The 22,928-nt window shown below is 51.7% G+C and overlaps 11 protein-coding genes across 11 annotated transcripts; 7 read left to right on the forward strand and 4 right to left on the reverse strand.

Moving 5' to 3' along the window:
• Nucleotides 1-60: 60 nt before the first annotated feature.
• Nucleotides 61-2,561, forward strand: EURHEDRAFT_377371 (origin recognition complex subunit 1; the record flags this gene model as incomplete). The annotated part of the gene is made up of 3 exons (XM_040778958.1): nucleotides 61-846; nucleotides 902-1,026; nucleotides 1,082-2,561. The coding sequence occupies 3 exons, from the start codon at nucleotides 61-63 to the stop codon at nucleotides 2,559-2,561; spliced, it is 2,391 nt and encodes a 796-aa protein (XP_040638969.1).
• Nucleotides 2,562-2,650: 89 nt separating this feature from the next.
• EURHEDRAFT_412095 (WD40 repeat domain-containing protein) lies at nucleotides 2,651-4,470 on the reverse strand. Its single transcript, XM_040781813.1, has one exon. It carries the CDS (start codon nucleotides 4,191-4,193, stop codon nucleotides 2,829-2,831), a length of 1,365 nt encoding a protein of 454 aa, XP_040638970.1. The 5' UTR covers nucleotides 4,194-4,470; the 3' UTR covers nucleotides 2,651-2,828.
• Nucleotides 4,469-5,614, forward strand: EURHEDRAFT_523054 (ankyrin repeat domain-containing protein; the record flags this gene model as incomplete). The annotated part of the gene is made up of 5 exons (XM_040786882.1): nucleotides 4,469-4,658; nucleotides 4,707-4,732; nucleotides 4,805-4,933; nucleotides 4,993-5,115; nucleotides 5,158-5,614. 5 exons carry the CDS (start codon nucleotides 4,469-4,471, stop codon nucleotides 5,527-5,529), a joined length of 840 nt encoding a protein of 279 aa, XP_040638971.1. The 3' UTR covers nucleotides 5,530-5,614.
• Nucleotides 5,615-5,814: 200 nt separating this feature from the next.
• On the reverse strand, nucleotides 5,815-8,555 carry EURHEDRAFT_455368 (M protein repeat protein; the record flags this gene model as incomplete). Its single annotated transcript, XM_040784267.1, has 3 exons — nucleotides 5,815-6,747; nucleotides 6,823-8,306; nucleotides 8,372-8,555. 3 exons carry the CDS (start codon nucleotides 8,553-8,555, stop codon nucleotides 5,815-5,817), a joined length of 2,601 nt encoding a protein of 866 aa, XP_040638972.1.
• A 254-nt stretch (nucleotides 8,556-8,809) lies between these two features.
• On the forward strand, nucleotides 8,810-10,825 carry EURHEDRAFT_412097 (H(+)-transporting V1 sector ATPase subunit H). The gene is made up of 3 exons (XM_040781814.1): nucleotides 8,810-9,353; nucleotides 9,422-9,944; nucleotides 9,992-10,825. The coding sequence occupies exons 1-3, from the start codon at nucleotides 9,059-9,061 to the stop codon at nucleotides 10,602-10,604; spliced, it is 1,431 nt and encodes a 476-aa protein (XP_040638973.1). The 5' UTR covers nucleotides 8,810-9,058; the 3' UTR covers nucleotides 10,605-10,825.
• A 329-nt stretch (nucleotides 10,826-11,154) lies between these two features.
• Nucleotides 11,155-17,387, forward strand: EURHEDRAFT_515186 (uncharacterized protein; the record flags this gene model as incomplete). The annotated part of the gene is made up of 7 exons (XM_040786345.1): nucleotides 11,155-11,347; nucleotides 11,402-12,710; nucleotide 13,477; nucleotides 13,983-13,985; nucleotides 14,843-15,652; nucleotides 15,708-17,248; nucleotides 17,303-17,387. The coding sequence occupies 7 exons, from the start codon at nucleotides 11,155-11,157 to the stop codon at nucleotides 17,385-17,387; spliced, it is 3,942 nt and encodes a 1,313-aa protein (XP_040638974.1).
• Nucleotides 17,388-17,406: 19 nt separating this feature from the next.
• Nucleotides 17,407-17,853, reverse strand: EURHEDRAFT_54197 (uncharacterized protein). Its single transcript, XM_040787397.1, has one exon. The coding sequence runs from the start codon at nucleotides 17,816-17,818 to the stop codon at nucleotides 17,516-17,518; it is 303 nt and encodes a 100-aa protein (XP_040638975.1). The 5' UTR covers nucleotides 17,819-17,853; the 3' UTR covers nucleotides 17,407-17,515.
• On the forward strand, nucleotides 17,827-18,362 carry EURHEDRAFT_377377 (Apq12 family protein; the record flags this gene model as incomplete). The annotated part of the gene is made up of 2 exons (XM_040778959.1): nucleotides 17,827-17,842; nucleotides 17,911-18,362. The coding sequence occupies 2 exons, from the start codon at nucleotides 17,827-17,829 to the stop codon at nucleotides 18,360-18,362; spliced, it is 468 nt and encodes a 155-aa protein (XP_040638976.1).
• A 395-nt stretch (nucleotides 18,363-18,757) lies between these two features.
• EURHEDRAFT_515187 (putative signal sequence-binding GTPase GPN3) lies at nucleotides 18,758-19,633 on the reverse strand (the record flags this gene model as incomplete). Its single annotated transcript, XM_040786346.1, has 1 exon — nucleotides 18,758-19,633. One exon carries the CDS (start codon nucleotides 19,631-19,633, stop codon nucleotides 18,758-18,760), a length of 876 nt encoding a protein of 291 aa, XP_040638977.1.
• A 302-nt stretch (nucleotides 19,634-19,935) lies between these two features.
• EURHEDRAFT_455611 (S-adenosylmethionine synthetase) lies at nucleotides 19,936-21,286 on the forward strand (the record flags this gene model as incomplete). The annotated part of the gene is made up of 4 exons (XM_040784287.1): nucleotides 19,936-20,012; nucleotides 20,075-20,132; nucleotides 20,194-20,221; nucleotides 20,286-21,286. The coding sequence occupies 4 exons, from the start codon at nucleotides 19,936-19,938 to the stop codon at nucleotides 21,284-21,286; spliced, it is 1,164 nt and encodes a 387-aa protein (XP_040638978.1).
• Nucleotides 21,287-22,171: 885 nt separating this feature from the next.
• Nucleotides 22,172-22,862, forward strand: EURHEDRAFT_515189 (adenylyl-sulfate kinase; the record flags this gene model as incomplete). The annotated part of the gene is made up of 2 exons (XM_040786347.1): nucleotides 22,172-22,179; nucleotides 22,235-22,862. 2 exons carry the CDS (start codon nucleotides 22,172-22,174, stop codon nucleotides 22,860-22,862), a joined length of 636 nt encoding a protein of 211 aa, XP_040638979.1.
• Between the last annotated feature and the right edge of the window lie 66 nt (nucleotides 22,863-22,928).

The following is a 22,928-nucleotide window of genomic DNA, read 5'->3' on the forward strand; positions in this document are numbered from 1 at the left end:
CACTTTCAACCCGATCACTCTTACGCCATTTACTACTGCTTGTCGACTATACGAATGGAAATGTCGCCGGAACCTACAGTCGATAGCGCTGACCGGCAATTACGCAGACGCAATGCCGAAGAACGAGCCCAGCAATGGATGACCAAGGGCGGTTTGGTCAGAGAGGATTCCGACGACGAGCTCGGCGACGAGGATCTTCCGTGGGAGTGGGTATACGAGGCGAACAATGACGAACATAGGAGTACCGAAGAAAATGTTGAAGCGACGCCGTCTCGAAGGCGTTCTGCACGGCCGGCTACGAAGAAAGGACCCAAGATTGTCGGCGCACGGATGGGCACATTCGAATGCAAATTGGGTCAGGTAGTTTTGCTGAAGTCTCCAGAGCCTGGAAAGGATTGGGTCGGGATCATCACACAATTCACCGAGGAGGAAGACGAGGACGAGGACGAAATGGTCAAGTCAGCCAACATTATGTGGTTTGCCTCGCCGGACGAGTTCATGTCAACCAAGAACAAGAGGAGAACGGATGCATTGCCGAATGAGCAATACTTGACGGCGGATTTCAATAGTAATCCATTGACCTCGATTAATGGGAAAGCTACGGTGATGTCCAAGGAGGTCTTTTATTCCAGGTATCCGAACGGCGTGGCCCCTAAGGGGAAAGAGGCATTGGCAGACTACAACAAGTGTATAGTCTGTCGACGAGGTGTCAATCAGCTGCAGGGGAGGTATACAGATGAGTTTAAATGGGAAGATGTATATCAGGAGGATAGGATTTTTGATCTCATCGACATGATCAAGGATGGATTAAAGGCGGCCAAAAAGCGCAAGACAGCCGATGATGATGTGAGTTCTATTTCAGGTCCATTGAGATGTGTAGTACTAACTGAATCGTGACTAGTACGTCGATACGAAAGACGACGATACTTTTGAGCCTGCTACTCCGAGAAAGAGACAGAAAACAGCTATTGGTGCCACGCCGCAATCGCGACGGCATAAGACCCTGACCACTCCGAGTAACAAACGGTACAAACAGTCATTGTCTATCATCCCATATGCAAAAACTGACAATATTCAACAGAATCGTCGTCAAAAAGCCCCTCGAATTTACCCCTCTCGGTACTCGCGTCCTTGCACCTACTCATTTCGCCTCTCCTTATCGTCAAGCACGTAACGTCCTCCACGTCTCTACTGTTCCTGAATCACTACCCTGCCGAAAGACCGAATTCGATACTGTCTACAGCCATCTCAGTGGCGCGATCATGGAAGGAACCGGCACCTGTATCTACATCTCAGGGACACCGGGTACCGGCAAGACAGCAACTGTCCGCGAGGTTGTCGCACAGCTAAACACAGCCGTGCTTGCAGAAGAGATGGACGACTTTATATTCGTCGAGATTAACGGAATGAAGATTACTGATCCTCACCAATCATATTCCTTGCTCTGGGAAGCATTGAAGGGTGATCGTGTATCCCCGTCACATGCGCTTGACCTTCTTGAGAGAGAGCTCTCACACCCGTCGCCTCGACGAGTCTCGTGCGTCGTCCTTATGGACGAACTCGATCAATTGGTCACAAAGAACCAATCGGTGATGTACAACTTCTTCAATTGGCCTGCCCTCCGACACTCACGCCTCATCGTCCTGGCCGTCGCAAACACTATGGACCTGCCCGAACGTACACTGAGCAACAAGATCTCCAGTCGTCTGGGTTTGACTCGTATCACATTCCCAGGATACAAACATACAGATTTGATGGAAATCATCACCACACGTCTAAGCAACGTCCCAGGCAACATCGTCGATCCAGATGCCATCCAATTCGCAAGTCGAAAAGTAGCGGCCGTCAGCGGCGATGCCCGACGCGCCCTAGATATCTGCCGCCGAGCTGTTGAAATCGCAGAACAAGCCTACGAAACCGCAACCGCCAAAGAAAACAATTTCGACATAAACGACGGCACTGAATCCCTTCCTCCAACACCCAGCAAAACCCCCGCAAGAGCCAACAAACGCCAACTTGCATCTACCTCGCCACAAAAACCTGCTCCAACTGGCCCAACAAAGAACACCCCCGGCCGCGTCACAATCGCAACCATAAAACAAGCCATCCAAGAAGCAACCTCCACCCCCCTCCAACAATCCCTCCGCACCCTTCCCCTCTCCGCAAAACTCTTCCTCGCTGCGCTCCTCGCCCGCGTAAAACGCACCGGCATCTCCGAATCCACATTCGGCGACATCCTCGACGAAGCGAAACGCCTTGCCGACGCTGCCGTCGCCGTCGCCGGTGCAGCAGGCGTCGGTATCCGCGAGTTCCTCCTCGGTGGTTCCGGTGGTAGCAGTGCGCGCGTGAAGGCTATGGGGTTCGCTGCGATGGAGCTTATGAATTCTGGTATTCTGGCGCTGGAGAATAGTGCGGGTTCCAGGGGGGCGTTGGGGAGTAGTCTTATTCCGAATCGGGGTGATAGGAGTAGTAAGGTTAGGTTGAGGGTTGCGCCGGAGGATGTTAGGGCTGCGTTTCGGGAGGATGTGGAGGCGAAGGGGCTGGGGTTAGGGAGTGATTGAGTGATTGAGTAATTGGGTGATTGAGTGATGTGTTAGTTTATTAATCCATATAGAACTAGATTACTGTAATGATACCCTGTGTTTACTAGGCTTGGCATTGCAAAATAGACACAGATGATGAGTATATTAAACTTATTTTCGAACCGTTCCGCAAAACAACCCAATACCATTGTTAACAAAATACAGAAACGCTGAACTCCATATAGTGCGTAAATCAACCTCTCTAGTCTACCTAACAAACCACATCTCAGGGGTATAAACAACAGACTAGTACCTCTGCCTGCCCAGCGTAGGAGCCCAAGTAACAGGATGCGTCTCCGGCGTCGCCTCCTCATCCTGCTTCCACACCTTAATAGTCTTATCCGCCTCGCCAGTGATCAAACGTAACCCCGTTTTATCAAAAGTCGACGCCATAATCCCAGACTCCGCGTCCAACGAGCCAGGCTGTGCCATGGTATCAATGGACTGGAACCGGTGGCCCGTTTTCCAGTCCCAGAAGGACATGGAACCGTTGTCGCCGCCGGAGAAGAGCACGTTGTCCTCGTTAACAGCGAGGGAGTTGATGACGGCGTTTTGGCCCTCAAAGTTCTGCATGAAAGCCGCTTCGGGGCATTTCCATTGCTTAATGCTTCCGGTGCTGGCGCTGGCGAAGGTGAATTCTGTGGGGTGAGTGGTGAGGCTGCGGACGCCCTTTTTGTGGTGGGTTAGGACGCCCGATGATTTGCCGGCGGCGAGGTCCCAGAGTCGGACGGTCGAGTCGAGGGAGCCGGAGATGATTTGTGGGTCGGCCTCTTGACATTTGATGTCTGCAACAGTACCCTTGTGGCCTGTGAGAACGTGCACGTTGCTTCGTGTGCGCATGTCCCAGACTCTGGCGACACCATCCCGGCCACCGGTGACTAGGAGGTCAAGACGGGGATGCAAAGCGAGCGTGTATACACCACTGAGATGACCATGGTAGTGTCGGATAACTTTGTTCGTTTCCAGATCCCAACATTTAACCATCTTATCCTCGCCACACGAGAACAAATACGGGTGTCGAGGCGACACCGCCAACCCTCTAACCGTCGAGATATGCCCAGTAAGCGTCAACCGCAACTGCCCCGTCGCAAGATTCCAAATCTTAATCGTCCGATCACCAGCACCACTAGCAAACCACTCATTATTCGGCTCCACTGCCAAACTCCGCACCCACCCCAAATGCCCCGATATCACACGCATCAACTTCCACGGCGCGTGCCAATCCGGCTTCTGCTGTTTCGTCGCCGACGGCCTCTGGATCAAACTCTTCGGCATATCCTCCCCACCAACACCACCGGCAGTCGGGCCAGGAGCCTTCTTCACGAGAGACATCGACGCGCCGCTTCCGTCCACGGGTGCTTGTGCTTGTGCTGTCATCTTGGGACGCTTAGCTCGCCCGGCGGCAGCAGCCTTGGCTTGTTTTTCGGCGAGAGCTGGTGGCAGTTCCTTGACATCGTTGTATTCTGCTTTTCTGCGATATGAAGTACCGATCGAGCCGCCTGCGACGGAGGGTGTGACCATGAGGTAGTCGGAGCCGAAAAGTTCGGCGGTCCTCTTTGCGGAGGTGCGAACGGCTTCGTCCGCGGTCGTGTTCGGGGGTACAACGTCCATTCCGTTAATAGGGTAATCTAGGTATTGGAGTAAGAAGTCGAGATTCGGGATAGGATCAATCGCCGTTATTCGATCGACCGGACGCAATTAGACAGGTAGGCGTGTCGCGCCACTGAAACCCTGCGCGAAGGGTTGATAATAACAGACAGAGATCTCAAAGACCACTTCACCGCATTCGACTTGGCAAGGGTATAAATCCAGCGAAATAAAAGAATAGGAACGTGGTGGTGACAATTGTATCGAGTCGGCGCGTTGATGCTGAGTCTTTTCACTTGATGAAGTCGGAGCTTTGCTATGCGGAGGAAATAGACACCCGGGGCATCAAGGCCGCTACGTCAGGTGTCGACCGCTTCCCCTCCGATCAACTCCACGGAGCTCTTATCACCAGTCGACAATCTACCAGCAAAATGGAGTCTGATCGCAAGGACAAGTTCGCTATACACGAAGCCGCCCGGGAAGGAAATGGTATGTGATCTCCAATAGACAAGAATATCAGATACTAACTGCTTATAGTTCAAACCGTCGAGTCGCTCTTGAGCGTAAGTTCCCCGCATATCTAAACATCGCCATCGAGCTTGATTGATATGTAGATGCTAACTCTCGCGGCTCAGGCTAACCCCAGGCTCGCAAGAACGAAAGACGATGATGACCGTCTTCCAATTCACTGGGCCGTGTCATACAATCGATTTCCTGTCGTGGAGTTACTAGTATCCCAGAAGAACTTCGATCCTGACGTTGAGGTAGCCACCATCCTTTTTCCAAAAGACTACTTATGAATGAATACTTACGACTCGAGCAGGATGGATCTGGTTGGACCCCACTCATGATCGCAGCTAGCCTGCGAGACGCCGAAGGCGACCCCATCATCGAGCAGCTCCTACAAAAAGAAGCCGACGTAAACGTCAAAAGCACATCCGGCCAAGTACAACCCACGCACTCTCCCTTATAAAGCCATATTTAACAGACAACCCAGAATGCCCTCCACTTCGCAACCTCCAAAATCAACATCACAACAGTCCGCCTCCTCCTCGCCAACAAATGCAGCGCCAGAGTAAAAGACAAGCGCGGCCAACTACCTCTCCACCGCGCCGCAGCCGTCGGCTCAGTGCCCATTATGAAAATGCTCCTCGAGGAAGGGATGAGTCCTGTTAATGCGACGGATATGGATGGTTTGACGGCTTTGCATCATGCTATTGCGGAGGGGCATGGGGATGCGGCTGTTTTCTTGCTTAAGGCTGGGGCGGAGGCTGATAAAAGGGACTCGGAGGGAAAGTTGGCGATTGATTTGGTTCCTGATCAGAAGGCAGGTGCTTTCTATCTTGTTTTGTTGGAATGAGAGGCTAATGCATGACAGGTGCGGGAATATATCTTGCGTACCACTGAGAAGGAAGGCGTTGAACTTCCTTAAATCAGTGAGGATCATTACGGCAGATTAAAAGAGAAACAGCTAAGAAAAAAAACTGTTTAGATACCCAAGACCACAAGGTCTGCATTTGGATTGTTTGATTAAAAATTTGATAAGATACTAAAATACGCTCTACATTTGTACATCAACACATGCCATCGTATAGTCGGAATGAAGCCTCGAAAAGCTATAGCGAAAAGGAAGATATGAAGCTCCTCACTTCATCGTACTATCAACCAGCTCCCGATATATCTTCTTAAGGTCAGTAATATCAGCCTGTAACTCTTCCACTTGCTCACTCTTCTCCCCAAGCATCTCCAACGTAGTCAGATACCGCTGGTCCAACTCCTCCATTTGTGTTTCCAATTCTTGAACACGGGCATCAATCTCTTTCTTCTGATCAGTTTCCCGCATCAAATCAACAACTTGCTTCCGAGCCTCGTCGCGCTGGGAGGTGATCCGGGCAAGTTCGTCTTTCGATGCAGCGCGCTCGCTCTCCAACCGACGAACGGCAGCGCTCATGCGTTCTACTAACTGAACGGATGGGCCGGCTCCAACGGTCGATTCGGAAATGATGTCGTTGATCCCGCGGGACTGAGCCCCGTAGGCGGATGGCGTGCCAAAGCCGCTCATCTCATCCGGATCTAAGTTGATGGATGGCATTTCTGTGATCGGTTGGTTGTATAGGCTGCCTGCAACCGGCGGAGAGAAAAGGCCTTGAGTCGAAGCGGGGAACGAGTTCTGTCGAGGGGGAGTGCCGATATCCGGTGATGCAATGGGCATCACGGAAGAGCGACGGCTGGTAGGTCGGGAGTCGGAGAAAGACCCCGGAGGATCGAGGGTCATTGTTTTGCGGTTGAATGCTACGGGGGATTCGTTCCGAGGGGATTGGAAGGCTGGTGCGGGGGGGATGATTTGCTCTCGCCATCTTGCGCGCTCGTCTTCGAGTTTCTGTGTCCATGTGGTTTCGTATGCTTTCTTTTGGTCAATGAAATCTTTTTGTGATGCGGAAAGGTCGTCGGAGGCTTTCTGGAGCTTTAGTTCCAGCTTCTGCATCTCTAATGTGCGTTCTTCGAGCCTGTTATCCAGGTCGTGCGCTGCTTCTTTGGCGTTTTCGAGTTCCTCATCTGCCTTCTTGGCTTTGAGATTCTGCAAACGAAAAAAAAAAAAAAAGGGAGAATTAGTACATATGTCCAAGTGTCAAAAATAATAGATTGCACTTACCACTTCCCGGACCTTTCTCCGTAGCTCTCCCTCACGCTGCGCAACATCATCCCGCTCTTTCTCCAGATTCGCTAACCTCGACAACAGTGAACCCTCAAGGGTCTGCCAGTTTTCGCTGGCGACGGCATACTGCGTCTGCAAGGTTTCGATTTGCCGTAATAACTTGGCCTGCGATTCCCCTGCAGCTCCAGAGGAAGCCTCTTCTGCCTTGGTGCGAAGGCTCTCCATTTTGCTTTCCAGAATAGACTGCTCGCCTTTGAGTTCAGTTTCGAGCATCCGGGCCCTTCCTTTCTCTTGCTCGACCTTCTCTTTGAGATCGTTAATCTCTCTATTTAGCTTCTCTTCATTCAGATCGTGTTCTGTTTTCGCGTTTGTGAGCTCTTCCTCCAGCTGACTTGTTCGCCTCTTCTCCTGCTCAAGAGCGTCTGACTGGGCCTTGGATTCGGCGGTCTCGGCACGGGCAACAGCTCGCGCGAGCTGACCCTTCATTTCTTGAATGGTCTCGTTCAATGCATTTCGTTCGGACTTGACGGCATCCAAATCCCGAGATGTTTTGGAATGAGAGGCCAGTGAGTCGTTGGCCCTCTTTTCGGCCGCCTCGGCACGCTGGGCCCTAGTTTCTGCATTAGACAGGTCTATTTCGAGTTTTTCTGTCTTCTTCTTTGCTTCCGTCTGGGTCTTCGAATTCTCGATAAATTGTAGTCGAAGCTTCTTGAGCGCGGTTCTATGATCCATTTCCGACTTTGAGAGCTTTTGCCCTTCTTCAAGCAACAGCGCAATCCTCTCGTCTTTCTCTCGGAGTTGTTTCTCAACGCTTCCAGATTCGGCGGATGCCGCTGCCTGTTTGGCAGACTCTGCGGCATCCTTTGCTAGATATTTGAGTTTGGATTGTAGTGCATCTATCCGCTCGATATATCCATGCGTCTCCTCCTGCCATTGGGATTCAGCAGCCTTGTGCTCGGCTTGCAATTGTGCAATCGTAGTTTCGTTACCATTGTAACCTTGCTCCGGAGAGCTTTCTGTGGCGCTTCGTGTTGTTTCTTTGGACGCACGGACACTTTGATCCTCGTCGTTTTCCGGCTTGGTAGCATCATCGATTGACTGTCTAGTATCTGTTGACTCTTCAACTGCTGTTGTGGCGGGCTCATCCACAACTGACGCGGCAAGCTCTTTCCCATCTTGCGACGACATGACGGACTCTTCACTACTTCTACCCAGTTTTGGCATAGTCGACGAGGCCTCTGCTTGAGTGGAGCTCTTCGGTTGTTCCTCCACATCTACCGCCGGGGAAGCGCGACCAGAATCGATGTCCACGCTTGGACGCACATCGATACTCGGTCTCGGACTGGCGGCTGGGGACGAGGCTGCGCTGACGGAAGACTGAGAGGTGCGGTTCCCGGGCGTATTCGATTTGTTAACCATAGCACGAGCCAGGCGTTCTTGGAGACGGTCATTTTTGCGCGCACTGGATGAGCTTCGTGATACTAGTATGAGATGCTACCATTAGCCATGCAATGCGACAGGTACCTGAATGGTATAGGCGTCATACCCCCTCCATTCTGCTGTCCCTGGACCTTCGCAGCAGCGTTCTTAGATTGCATCTGCTGTATCTGCTTCTGTTCCTCCTCTTCAGACAGTATCAGATCCAATTTAGATTCTACCCCGGCCACGGCCTGTTGTAGAAACGAGCCGACTTTCCATTTCGGCTTGGAGCCTTGTGGGTTCTGCGACATGATGACGTCGCTTCGTCTTGTTATCCGTCGTATTGGCGTCTTCTTCCCTGTAGATTGAGAACTTCAGCTACCTTCTCAGCAGCAAGGCATCTGCTTTTATTTCATGAAAGGTAGTAGTTGTAGATTCAAATTATGCGGGCTTGTCGTCACCGGGTGGGACAAGGCAGACTCGTAAGAGAAACGAGGGTGTGAAACAACAAGAGCGTCGCCTATAATTTAAAGCAAACGAACGAAATGAACAGGATTAGCCATTCCAGGATAGCGTGTAGAGAGCGTGCGTGTAATAGTCAAGAGGAATAATCATCGGCCAGGCTTGCGCGTTTTCCGCTCCGGGAGGCTCATCTCTTGGCGTGGGGACTGGGCCGACGGCGGACAACTGAACGTTCCATCATATCAAGGTAACTGTCACTCCTCCGTTGCTTGCTACGGAGTACTCCCCAATCTCAACACTCCCCAATCTCAACAGTACAACCTGAGTATCCGGAACAGGACCCGTGTCAACAATGTCGCTGGAACCGCCAACGTATCTCAGCTCCCTGCAGAACAACATCCGCGCCCGTCCTATCCCATGGGAGGGAGCTGTCCGAGCTGGTAACATCACCGACGACCACCTAAAGAAGATCAAGGCCGTGGACAAGGTTCGCAAGGAGCAACGACACCAAACTGTTGATGGAGATCTTCAGGGATATGTCAGCTTGTTTGCTGGGGGTGGAGATGGAAAGAGTGTCCTGGACTCGGCGTCGAAAAGGACCGATATTGTACAGTATATCCTGGTGTTGGCGGTGGACTTGATTACCGGTATGATTTTGGATTGATGCATTACTTGGTTTTTATGGAAGAATACTAAGGCAGAGTTTTCATCGCAGATGTCCCATCACTCGCTTCTGCGCTGATTGCGCACGCCGACCCCTACAAGCCATTCCTCCCTCTCCTCCGCCATTCTACGAACGCTGAAGATCCCATTCCGCTGCTCACATCAACATTCCTGACGAACCTCGTGTCTACAAGCTTAGTGTCGTCATCGAAACCCGCTGCCAGAGATGACGAGGCGCTTCCTCAGCTCTACGCTTATCTCTCCACCCTGGTCCGGAATCAAGATAGCGGGCTGCAAGACATTGGAGTCCAGGAATACTCTGCATTGCTTCGTACAGCAAGGGCAAGAGAGCTCTTCTGGAACCAGGGAAAGGATACCGTGGAGCCGTTGGTTGAGATCCTCCGTGCCGCTGCTGGAGCAAAGGACAATGGATCAAGCACGGCTGGTGGCAGCAGTGTACGGGCCATTGAGCCCGGTCTTGCCGGTGGTGTTGGGATCCAGCTTCTGTACCGCGTATTGCTAGTCTTGTGGCAATTGAGTTTCGAAGCTGAGCTGGTTGGCGACGATCTTCAATCGTATGTATTCTCCGTGGGAAGAACATATTCAGTGCTGATAAACGCAGCGATCATGAAATCATCCAACTTTACACGCAATTGCTGCGAGTGTCGCCCAAGGAAAAGACAACGCGACTCCTTCTGGCAACCCTTCACAATCTCCTCTCCGAGAACCAAACCACCTTGCTTCCCATCGCAGCGTTTGTCCGCTTACCCGCCCTCCTGACTAACCTCTCTGGCCGTCACTTAACCGACGAGGATCTCCTCGAGGACCTCAGGTCCTTGTCCAGCATGCTAGATGAGTACACCAAGACGCAGACCACATTCGATCAATACGCAGCCGAATTGCAATCGGGCCACCTCCGCTGGTCGCCGCCGCATCGGAACCCTACATTCTGGAGAGACAATGCGCGACGGATCTTGGACGAGAGCAACGGTGCTTATCCAAAGAAGCTTGCTGAAATTCTCGCCAAGCCTTGGGACAATGACAAGCAAGTGTTGGCGATCGGGTGCAATGATGTGGGCCAACTGGTGAAGGTGCTGCCAGAGCGACGGAACCAGCTCGAGAGGTTGGGTCTCAAGACTCGCGTGATGGAACTGATGGCCGACAAGGACGAATCGGTACGGTGGGAGAGTCTGCGAGCCGTCGGTGAATGGCTCCGTTATACCTTTGATAACTAATGTCTTTGCTTTCTGTTTGTTGTTCTGGGTTTGTCATGCGTGTGATTTGAAATGAATACTATTCTTTGGTTGCATTTATTATGGGTTGTCCAGCGTATTATGCCTTTGCTTATCTTGATCTGTGTATTTGTGGATAGGGCGACGAGGTTTTCACTTTCTGATTAGCCAGTCTGGTGTATGTTAGAGCATACCTTCAATGGATATCCAATACTCTGTTCTCCAACGGTAGATTCAAAGTCACTGCCAATCGGTTCTATTTGAGTCCCGCCACCGAGAGGAGAGGCGAACCCATTCCCCAAGCCAATTCCTCGGCACCGGATGATTGAGTTTCTCATCAATTCTTCCATTTCAGTCCTTCATTCAACATTGACAACACTATCATTTACCTTATCACTATCCTTGACATATAGAAATCTACGCTCGTTATCTCAACCGCGCCCTCCGAACAATTTCTAAAGTCCGCAACCTCCGATCTGCAGTCTCCCCGAGAAAAATCCCCGCAGAATACATCTCACTCGAATACGAGGACAGAGGCGGCTACGGACCACCTATGTCTCGGTCGTTCACGGGATGCAAAAGATGTAAGGCGCGACGTCAAAAATGTGATGAGCAGAGGCCAGTTTGCGGTCGATGTCAGACAGCAGGTGCGCAGTGTGGATATGCGATGCAGCTGCAATGGGGAGGACGGGCGTTTTCGCGATCGAGGTTTGGGGCTTGTGTGGGGGATGGGATGCAGAAATTTGGTTTGTACTCCTTCATCATGGTGGTATAGAGAGTAGAGTGTTAACGCTTGGTAGAATATTCCCCCGGGGAATTTATATATACCACCAGCGGCAACGCCAACAACGCAAACACCATCGTGAAATCGTCACCTACCTCTCCCACAAATAACCTCCTAACTCGACCAATCGATCCATTCTCGTCGTTATCATCAGAACAAAAATCCCTCCTCCACCACTTCATCCACGATGCCTCCCAAATCACCGCCTGCCACTCAGGAATGCAGACAGATATCTGCAAAATGCTCATCCCAATGGCCCTCCAAACCCCATCCCTCCTTTACGCAACAACGGCCCTCTCCGCGATTCACCTGCAGGCAGTAAACAATCGATCAGAAACGGTCAAGTCAGCACCCGAAATCGCGCGCTTCATGGCCCTCAGCTTGGAGCATTTCCGAAACGAACTGCAGAACCCCAGCACGCGGGGGTCAGATGCGCTCCTTGCTACGGCGCGGACTCTGTGTCTCGCGGAGATTCACTCGGGGGCCATACATCCGAACTCGTGGCGGGCGCACATTGAGGGGGCGAGGGTGTTGATGGGGACGACTGCGGCGGGTCAGCAAGGAGGCGGAGGCGGAGAGGCAGAGGGTTTCCGGTGTTATTTGGATCGGTGGTATCGGTCGATTGTGTCGCTTACGGCGTTGACGGGGAATGGGCCGCCGATTGGGGGTGTTACTGATCAGGCTGAGTTGCCTGCGGCGCAGCCTGAGGGTTCTTCGCCGGATTATCTGGATGATTACTGGGGTTTTACGGTGCATTTGTCCGCGATATTCCGGGGAATTGGTGCGGCCGCTTGGCGACGGCATCAGAGCCGGGGTCTCCAAGACGGGAGCGAAGAAGTCAGCATCCAGAATGAAGCGTCGGCTTTGGAATCCTCAGTTCACCAACTCATGGACCGGGAAGCTGGTACCGTACCCACATTCTACCCCGGTATAGTGGAAGGGCTATCAGTAGAATCTATTCAAGAATTCATTCTCTGCAACGAAGCATTCCAGCATAGCGCTCTCATCCAAATTCATCGTCGTCTACGAAAAACCCCGACCTCGTCACCCGCCGTGCAAGCATCCGTCAAGCGCATCCTCGAGTGCACGGCAGAAATCGGTCCATCATCCGGTCTGAGTCCGTGGGTGATGTTAACAACGCCGTTATTTATTGCTGGATGCGAAGCACGAGGAGAAGATCGCGAGAAGGTACGAAGATTACTCGCATTGCTGCACGACACAATCCGTGTACCGAATGTGCTACAATCATTAAAGTTTCTAGAGCAATATTGGACGAATCAGATGGACGAGAAAGAAGACTGGAGTCATTACCTGGATCGGATGAGGTTCGATTTTATACCGTATTGAACTGGTTTGAATCATACATTTGCGTTTGTTACGAGTCAGGATGTGCTATGTATGCTATATATGGTCGATTGGAGTCTATATTTGGGTTGCGCGTGCTATGTATATATTTGGAGTTTTATAGGATAGGCTTACTATATTTATGTTCTATTATTATCGCTGGCTTGTGTGCAGTTGTATATTCCTAGGGCTGGTCTAGGCCAATATTCTGTTTGAAATATACATATGTGGCCACAGCACAGACCATGGGTGGATGTACAAACCAGGAACATCTCCAGGCCTGTTTACAGGTAAACATACGTAGTAAATACAAATACAAATAGCTAACTAGCACAGACAGTCAATAGCATTGGGACATGAATCCGATCACACAGTGAAAAGAACAGCAGTATATGAAATCACACACTGACAGGCATTACCTATTGATTTTCCGAGTTTATCTGAAATGACAGTGGCAGTGACAGGGAATGATATGGAATATACATTGACTGGACGGAGTAGAAAGCACGGAGCAGAATCTTCAGATAGACAGAAGTACGTACTTTGTCCCGCCCAACATGTAAAGTCCCTTGCAGACTCCTGAGTTTGTTTATCGTGTAAATCAGTAAAAATGCAGGTACTCTACTTCATGTCTTGTCCTGAATACTGAATACTGAACACTTTATCCCCCCCCCAAATCCATTAATCCATACACAATTGCACCGAAGACATGTGCCCTACATACTCGATATGTAGCTGTCCCTATAGGGTAAGCACCCTACGACGTTATCAATCTTGCGAGTCCGAGCTTCAGTGCAGGGACCCCTGAGCTGTCTGCAGGCCGTGTTGTTGAAGGACTAATAGGGATTCTCGGAGGGGACCGAGATCTACAGTGCACTTTGCGTGCGATTAGAGTACGTACAGAGTACAGAGTATAAGTCCAGAGTATAGGTAGGTGTCCATGGGTCAATTGGTTGTACCGTGGTTATGTGAATTCTAGCTGGCCTTGGAATTGGTGTTTCCATGGCTTTAATAGTATCTTTGGCTGGTAGTTAAACGCATTCAAATGTGCTACTGTGCTGGAGACCCCCCTGAAATGTGGGTCGGATCGGCGGCAGTAGTAAATGCGGTACAGAGTCGACGGATTGAGGTACGAGTACAGAGTACAGGACAGGTAGAGTGAGAGCAACGAGAATACAGAGTACAGGTGAAATAAAATGTACAAGAGCGAGAGGAGGTATAATACATGTAGAGTCTACACAAAATACAAACAGACAGTATGTACTTGTAGAAGTAAAGTACTCACCATGCACAGTGCATTAAGTGTAGACCTCCACACTCCGGACCGTCTCCAACTCCTTTTCGGTAGTCTCTCTTTATCTTTCTAACTCTAGCTACGGCACACTCATTCTACTACTCTACTCTCACTTACTCAATACACTTTGGATCATCCTCCCTGACTGCTGACTATCTTTGCCAATCCATGCGCTGCCAATGATTCCCCCAGACGGTCCAGTGCGACCTTCTTCTCCTGTTGTGTCGCTCCAGACTATCACTCCCTCTTCTCCCTCACCAACCTCCTCTCCCTCCTCTAACTACTCACCACATCCCCCGGTCTCGAGAAAGCCCTTACCGGATAATGCTGCTACGCCAGCAGTCTCTTCTTTTCCTTCTGTCCCACACTCTCCCTCTGCTCCAATAACGTCCTCCTCTGCGCCTCCTGCTGCTCCTCTTCCGCCGCCCCCTCCGCCTCCGGGCGAAACGCCGCGCGAATACCCTCATCTTCAACCTCCAATTGCATTTGCTGAGGATCCCTCTCTGGGTCCTCTGTCCCCTGCTTCGCTGGCTTCCTCTGCTTCCTCGTTGGTCGATGAGGACTCCCTTCTTGTGCCAAGGGACTTGGATCGGTACGTTGTGTTTGCCTTTCTTTATCCGCCGGGGCTTTGTCTGCCTCGTGCTTTATCCTAGCCTCTTTCTTTACTCTTCGATCTTGATTCTGTTCTTCTTTCCCTCTCCTTTATCGTCCTAAGCTTTATTTACTAGCGACCAATTGTTCATTATTGACGACTGAACCGGTAGACTCCCCCACCGTGGTCCCTCCGCAGATAATACTCCCTCCGTACCCGTCACGGAGCACGACGTTGACTACGGCTCACAATTCTCGAATGGGATCCAATTCCACAGCCGTCTCGTCAGTGAACCCTTCATCCCTGTGCTTCCCTCCCCGCCAGCAGGCGATCACCACGACCAGCCCGCGATGGCCCTGCACCCGCCCGAAAACAACCGTCCTCCTCCCCTCCGTATAGATTCCGCCGGCGCGCGGAACTCGTCCGCCAACTCCTTCGACTCTAAACAACAACCCAAAACCCCCGGGAGGAAAATTAGCTCCTTCTTTGGCTGGAAAGGCCCCACCTCTCCCGGCGCCGAATCCTCAAGTACAGAAATCTCAGACGCGGGCCGGTCCCCGCTAGCTTCACCCATGCCACCGTCTTTCCCCAGCGCCTCCTTCTCCATCACGCCTTCTACCACCGTCCCCCTCGATAACTCCAAATCCGTCCGCAATGGCTCCCTCAGCAGTGCCACGATTCTCGACACCAAGGTCTCCGAGTTGGAAAATGAGTTGCGCGAGATCAGCTCCGAGCTGGCAGGCTCCATTCGCCGCGAGATGGAGCTCGAGGATCTCGTCGAGAGACTCCAGTCGGAAATGCCACTCGATGTCACAAATCGGCGCACAAGTGACTACTTCTCCGACTCTGGGACCAGCTCCAGCATCCGCTACCCTCATGATTCCGGCCGTTCGGAGGATCTGGAGAAGTTTCGCCGGTCCGCTGAGCAGGAACGCGCACAGCTCAAGGTCGACCTTTCACAGAAATGGCAAGAAGAACGGTCAAAGCGACTGGCTACTGAATCGCATGTCCAGATTCTAGAAAGCCAAGTTCAGCAGGTAAGTTTTCGCATTGGCTTATCGACCTGAAAGCATCAATGGCTAACTGTTATAGCTTCGCCGTGAAAGAGTCAATCTCTCAGATTTATCCTCTCGAAATCGCGAGCTGGAAGGTACGGTGGACTCCACTCGACGAAAGCTTGCCGAGGAGCGACAGATCAAAGACAACTTTGAGGATCTTCTAACCGCCATGAGGGTGGAACTTGAGCAACTCCGGAACGAAAGAGACCATCTCCGCGACGAAGTAATCCCGCAGATCTCTGGTGGCACGCACAAGCCTCCATCATCGTCAGCTGACCCGTCCGAAATCGAACGTCTGATGGGAGAAATCGAGGCGCTGAAGATCGAAAATGCTTCATTAGCTCAGCTCCAAAGCGGTCGGTTCGCATCTATCGCCGAAGAGGACGATGGTCGGTCCCCGCGGGGAAGGACCTCGGGCTTGGGTATCAGCATGTCGCGCTCGAACTCGCTCGCTCGCATGCACACCAAGCCTTCCCGGCCCAGTTCGCTCTCCCGGTCAAATTCGTTCTCGGGCAAGGAGCGTGACACTCGCGAGAATTTGGCTGATCGCATGAATGACGTTGAGGCGCAGCGTGATGCGCTCCACCAGACCCTGCGGAACTTGCTTGCGCGCCAATCAATCCAGGCCCGGGAGTACGAAAAGCGTTCTCGGATGCTGGAGATGGAGCTGGCGCGCGCACAGGAAGCAGGCTCCCCGCGCAGACTGGGTTACGAACGAGACGTCCGTAACCTGCGCGAAGAGGTCAACGACCTCCGTCAACGGGCCGAGGATGCCTTGGAGCAAAAGTGGCAGTGCGAAAAGGGTCTGGCAGGTCTCAAAATGGACCTGGATCGCGCAGAGCAGGAGACTGCTTCGTTGCGGGAGCTGCTGCAGGAGCACGACGTTTCCCTGCTTGAGAACTCGGGAGCAGCGGCCGAAGGACGCGACGGATTTGCCGAAGTCCTGGCGACTACTTCCTCTCTCGAGTCCGCCTATGAGCAATTGCAGGCCGACCGGGATCAGGTTGTCGCCCAGTCGCCAGCAGAGGCGACTGGTGAATTGGCGGAATCGCTCAACCGCACGGAGACACTGACGACTCATGTGCGGAAGCAGCTGGAGTCCAACAGCACCCTGCGTCGCCGTCTGGCCGAGGCCATCGGCCAGGGTGAGAAGGACCAGCAGGTGTCTGCTTGCCGAATCAACGAGCTGCAATCGCAGCTCAAGTCGCTGGAGGACATGCTCCTGACAGCGCAGCAACTGTCCGAAGAGGAGATGGCCAAGCACGAAGACGAGATCCGTCAGTTAGAGGACAGCCACAACGACCAGCTCCAGCGTATGAAGAACGGCTCGCGCAGCCCTGCGGCCCTTTCTCCACGACCTGCGCAGTCACCCTTCTTTGGCGCTCGCTCTCCCCGTCTGGATAAGACTACCAGCGGCAATGGAGTTCCATTGACGGAGATCGTTCAGCCGGAGATGCTGGCCAAGCGGGTCCGGGAGCTCGAACGACTCCTGCGCAACGCTGACATGGAGATGGAAGAAGTGGTCGGACGGATGAACCGGGCGCAGATTGACGTGGCCGAGTTGCAGTCGGATAGGTATGTTCCTTTTCTCTTGCCTTGTTGCCGTGAATTGAAGCTAACATGAAGCAGAGACGAGGCCCTCCGTCAAACCCGGAAACTCCAGTCTGAAATCCTGGCCGAGCGCGAGCTGTTCAAGACTCTGTTGAGTCAGTAATTAACCATACCCTCTTGTACCAGCTTTGTATATTTATACCATCACGATGGGTGTCTGGCGTTTTTTGTTGATGATTTAGGGCCCAATTATGGATATCCAGGCCTGATTGACATAACAATGGTGGATGACTACTGTATATAGATAATCATAATTGTGCGATGTCTTTGATTCGAACAGAGTACAGAGGTAGTAGATACACGTGACGGACATAGATAATCCCTTCCGGTTTGTTTGTTTTGCATCGATTGCCGCTGATCACTGCCGTACTTTCGGTATTCAACGTTCAACGTTCTACGAAGAAACAAAGTGCAGAAGAATGAAATACTTGTACTAAAGGAAGATATACATATATGCAAGTCAGAGACAGACTCAAAACAATAAACTTCCACATCACGTTCCTCAAATACCACATCTACGCAATACAGAGTCATCACTCAACATGGACTTCATACCAGGTACGCTACCCAACTCAACCACTTCCTCAACTAAAGAAAAGAAACCACCATATTAACAAGCGCAACAGAATACCTCCATCCCCTCCTAACCAACAACCCTCTCCTCGCCAACCTAACCACCGCCCCCGAAATGCTCTCCACGCACCTCTCAACCCTCCGCACCACCTACCTCGATCCATACGTCCTATCCCCCCTCTCCTCGCTCTTGACGTCGTCAACGCCGGACCTCGTTTCCGTCTTCCTCCTCTTACTCATTTTATTCCTCTCGCTAAAGATCCTGGACTATACGCGGCGCATGGTGCTGTTTTGGGTGTGGTTGGTCTTCAGGGTTGTTTTTTGGGGAGTCATACTTGCGGTGGGCTATTGGGTGTATAGTGTGGGTGTTGAGAGGGCGGGGGTGGAGGTTGGGAGGGCCTTAGGGTTGGCTAAGGGGGTTTGGGAGGAGTTTGAGAGGGGGGTTGATGGGGGTGCACCTGGTGGAAACGCCGCTGGGTTTGGGCAGTATGGGAGGGAGTTATGATTATGATCGTGCGGAGTGTGAGGGGTGTATAGAGGGGGATATAGTCTGTGGACTGCCGTTTGCTACAACAAGAAGGATTATGGTTTAGGGATAATGGTTGGTTGGTTGAGTTGGAAGGATTGGAATGGTATGCTTGGTGGTCATGATTATGTTGCTATGTGTTATGCTATGGTTGAGCGAATGCATCTTAGATACATGGTGTTAATAGCATGGGTATCTTCTTTTCGGAATGTTTTCCCTGCGCTGGTCGGTAGCGGTGTGTTTGCTGGGTCTCAGCAGGCCGGTGTCAACGGCATGTTCTGTCCGACGACTGTAACGGCGCGGTGCGTGTGTAACTCATAGATAAGACATTCGATTCTCGATTGGTGGTGGCCAGGTATCTTGCGAAGCCAAAGTTACTCATCTCCATCCTCTAGATCGAATTCCTGCTCATCCTTGGGCTCCTTTGGTTCCTGCGCCTCGTGATACTGAATAGCATCATCGATATGGCTCAAGATGCCTGCAACACTATCCTCATCCTGCGCATCCAGCCGTAAGAATGAAACCATACTAAAATCATCAATCAACTGTGCAACGGCCCGATTCAGCTGCTGGAATGACCCCCCGCTCATCAACGCATCCTTCGACAAGGGATCACCCGCTGCGTCCTCAGTACCCTCACTATCCTGCAGCAACTGCACATCCACATTCGCGAACCTCTTCAACTCCTTGCGCGAGATCATATCCCGCACCTGGTCCATCTTACTCAAGATATTGATATGCGGCATCTCCAGCATCAACATGGACGACATGGCACTCAGCGTGCCCGCAAAGAACTTCGCCTTATCAACCACAAACGTACTCTCAAGCAAATACGTTGCACAAAGACTGATATTTAACGGACCCTGTCTGCTCAGAAACTGCACTAGTGACGGTAATAGCGGCACGTGCGTATACAGCTCGATCTGCCCCGGCATGTCGAAAATAATCAAGTATTCTTCGCTGAGCGGGTCCAACGCCTCTGATAGGAAATCCAGGTTCTGTAGCAGGAACTCGAAGCAGTAGATTAGACCGCCGTTTGGGCCAAGTTCCAGCTCCTCCATTACATCTTCCAGCGTGATGAGTTCGCGAATGTCCAGGTCTGGCTCGTAGGCGAAGGATTCGGCGGCTGGGTCGAGGTTGACGTAGAAGCAGCTGCGGCGGGTGGTTTGGAGATGTTGGATTAGGGCGCTGCAGAATGTGCTTTTGCCGGCTCCTGCCGGACCCATCACTAATGCGCCGAATTTGGACATTTTATCCCTTGTATCTTGAACTTTTATAGAACTGATCTTGCAGCGTATCTAAGCTCGTGTAAGCTCGGCAAGTAAAAATGCCGCCCACTTTTTTCTGCCAGTACACACCGCCCGGAATCGCGCCATCGTGCATTTTCGGCCCGCATTAATTGAATATCCCGTTCCCCGCCTGGTTTTTCTCCTCTTCCCCTCTCTCTTTTCTCTTTTTCTCTCCTTTTCTCACGCTCGTCTTACTCTCTTTCCCTATCCATATTCTCCTCTCCGTACTCTCTTTCCCGTATATTCGGTCATTCTCAGTCACAATGGGCTCCGTCGCACCCAAGAACAACTTCCTCTTCACCTCCGAGTCGGTGGGTGAGGGTCACCCCGATAAGATGGCGTGAGTAGCTAGCTGTCCTGTCCTTTGCCCTCTATACGAGCAATTGAGCTGACCCGAAATAGTGACCAGGTGTCCGATGCCATTCTTGACGCCTGCTTGGCTGAGGACCCGCTCTCCAAGGTAGGATTGATCGCTATCAGTAATCTTACATCGGACCAATCAGTTAACTGTGCGACTTCAGGTTGCTTGTGAGACTGCCACCAAGACTGGTAAGTTGTTTATCACTCAATTGCATGTGCATGCACCTTGTGGAACATGTACTGATAAGCGCAGGTATGGTTATGGTTTTTGGTGAAATCACCACTAAGGCCAACCTGGACTACCAGAAGATCATCCGTGGCGCCATCAAGGACATTGGCTTCGATTCCTCCGACAAGGGTTTCGACTACAAGACCTGCAATGTCTTGGTTGCCATTGAGCAGCAGTCTCCTGACATTGCTCAGGGTCTTCACTACGATGAGGCCCTCGAGAAGCTCGGTGCCGGTGACCAGGGTATCATGTTCGGTTATGCTTCCGACGAGACCCCTGAACTCCTGCCCTTGACCATCTTGCTGTCTCACAAGCTCAACCACGCCATGAAGGAGGCCCGTCTTGACGGCACCATCCCCTGGGTTCTCCCTGACACCAAGACCCAGGTCACCATCGAGTACGCCCACGACAACGGTGCTGTCAAGCCCTTGCGTGTGGACACTGTTGTCATCTCTGCCCAGCACTCTGACGATGTCTCCACCGAGGAGATTCGTGCTACCCTCAAGGAGAAGGTCATCAAGAAGGTCATCCCCAACGAGCTCCTCGATGACCGCACCGTCTACCACTTGCAGCCCTCTGGCCGCTTCGTCATTGGTGGTCCCCAGGGTGACGCCGGTTTGACCGGCCGTAAGATCATCGTCGACACCTACGGTGGCTGGGGTGCTCACGGTGGTGGTGCTTTCTCCGGAAAGGACTACTCCAAGGTCGACCGTTCCGCCGCTTACGTCGCCCGTTGGATCGCCAAGTCTCTCGTTAGCGCTAAGCTCGCTCGTCGTGCCCTTGTCCAGCTCTCGTACGCCATTGGTGTCGCTGACCCTCTCTCGATCTTCGTTGAGACCTACGGTACCTCCGACAAGTCCTCGGAGGAGCTGGTCGAGATCATCCGCAACAACTTCGATTTGCGTCCCGGTGTCATTGTCAAGGAGCTTGACCTTGCCAAGCCCATCTACGCCGCGACCGCCAAGAATGGTCACTTCACCAACCAGGAATTCTCCTGGGAGAAGCCCAAGGCTCTCAAGTTCTAAGCGTGTGCCACTTAATCCGAGTGTGGCCGCGTAGAAAGAACTGTATTTTTTAATATCTGCCCCTTTCTTATTTTTTTCTTTCTTTCACGAATGTGATGATGTAATTTTTTACGCTTTGTTTTCAACAACTCAAAGCACGGTTATAGACATATAAAAAGCCCTGTCTTGGATTTTATGTTGTCTGTTTTTTGTGAGTTGCATTTTCTTTTATTTGTTTGCATTGCTATCTTTGCAACGAGATGGGTTTGGCGAAGATGAATTCAACATGATACCACTGGCATTGGATGGGAAGGGATGTTTCGGCGTTTCTAGGAGCGACTGTCTTCAACATGTCTCCTGCAAATCGTCTATATAGGCGGTACAAGTTAGATATCGGCTGTTGGAAGGTGTCTCAGGAGAAGCTGCTAAATTAAACATTAGCATCACTACAGTTCATTAGTAGTCGCCTGTCGTATTGAGGTTCAACACTCTGTAGACTGGGGCATAATTCACCGTATGCACTCTTTGTCCTAATATGCATAGTCGACTGTCTAATTGAAACAATTGGCTACAGTACTGTATCTTTATTCCCGCAGCTTGCGTACATCAACCCCTGGAACCTGGCAGAAGTACCCCGCCGCGCAAGGATTTGTTGAGACGAATACAGCACTTTCAGGCGCAATTATAGTGAAATTGAATGGATACGAATGATCCTATAGTACTATTCTCTTAATCGAGTCTGAAATATAGAATTAAAAATAGCGATGGCGTGCTCAATCAACACCGACAGCATCAATCCCGCGATCAGCGCCCCGCTGTCAGAGGCCACGGTACCGTTGTAGAATTTTATCTCTCAGGACTCCTGCATTCTCTTCTTCCTTTTTTACAACAACCACTACTGCAAAAATGTCTACGTACGTTCCCTGCCCATATGCAAGCAATGAAAAAGCAAAAGCACTGACAAACCAGAAACATCACCTACCACGCCAGCGCCCTGACCCGCCAAGAGCGCAGCACCCTGCGCAACCAACGCGGCCTCACAATCTGGCTTACCGGCCTCTCCGCGTCGGGCAAATCCACCATCGCCGTCGAACTCGAGCACCAACTCCTCCGTGACCGCGGCGTCCACGCCTACCGCCTCGACGGTGACAACATCCGCTTCGGCCTTAACAAAGACCTGGGCTTCTCCGAAAAAGACCGCAATGAGAACATCCGCCGCATCGCCGAAGTCGCCAAGCTCTTCGCCGACAGCGCCTCCGTTGCAATCACCTCTTTCATCTCGCCCTACAGGATGGACCGGGACACTGCGCGCGCACTGCACGAGGTCCCCACTCCCGGCGAAGAGAATGGTCTACCGTTCGTCGAGGTGCATGTCGATGTGCCTGTTGAGGTTGCGGAGAAGAGAGATCCGAAGGGACTGTATAAGAAGGCGAGAGAGGGGGTGATCAAGGAGTTTACGGGGATTAGTGCGCCGTATGAGGAGCCATTGAAGCCGGAGGTGCGGATCGTGAATGATGATCAGAAGCCCGTGCAGGAGGCTGTTAGGGAGATTATTGCTTATTTGGATGAGCAGGGGTATTTGCCTAAGAAGGAGTAAGTTTGTACTCTATGAGTAGTCAGGTAGATTCTATGTGGTATTGCATGCAAGATGTATATATCTAGA

This window comes from Aspergillus ruber (assembly GCF_000600275.1).
Source record: "Aspergillus ruber CBS 135680 unplaced genomic scaffold scaffold00012, whole genome shotgun sequence".
Taxonomy (NCBI): Eukaryota; Fungi; Ascomycota; class Eurotiomycetes; order Eurotiales; family Aspergillaceae; genus Aspergillus; species Aspergillus ruber.

Coding starts and splice junctions, on each gene's coding strand:
- EURHEDRAFT_412095 (XM_040781813.1), bottom strand. CDS start 4,193: ATGGACGTTGTACCCCCGAACACGACCGCGGACGAAGCCGTTCGCACC.
- EURHEDRAFT_412097 (XM_040781814.1), top strand. CDS start 9,059: ATGTCGCTGGAACCGCCAACGTATCTCAGCTCCCTGCAGAACAACATC. Junction 9,354..9,421: donor GGCGGTGGACTTGATTACCG/GTATGATTTTGG, acceptor TTTTCATCGCAG/ATGTCCCATCACTCGCTTCT. Junction 9,945..9,991: donor GTTGGCGACGATCTTCAATC/GTATGTATTCTC, acceptor TGATAAACGCAG/CGATCATGAAATCATCCAAC.
- EURHEDRAFT_54197 (XM_040787397.1), bottom strand. CDS start 17,818: ATGACTCTGTATTGCGTAGATGTGGTATTTGAGGAACGTGATGTGGAA.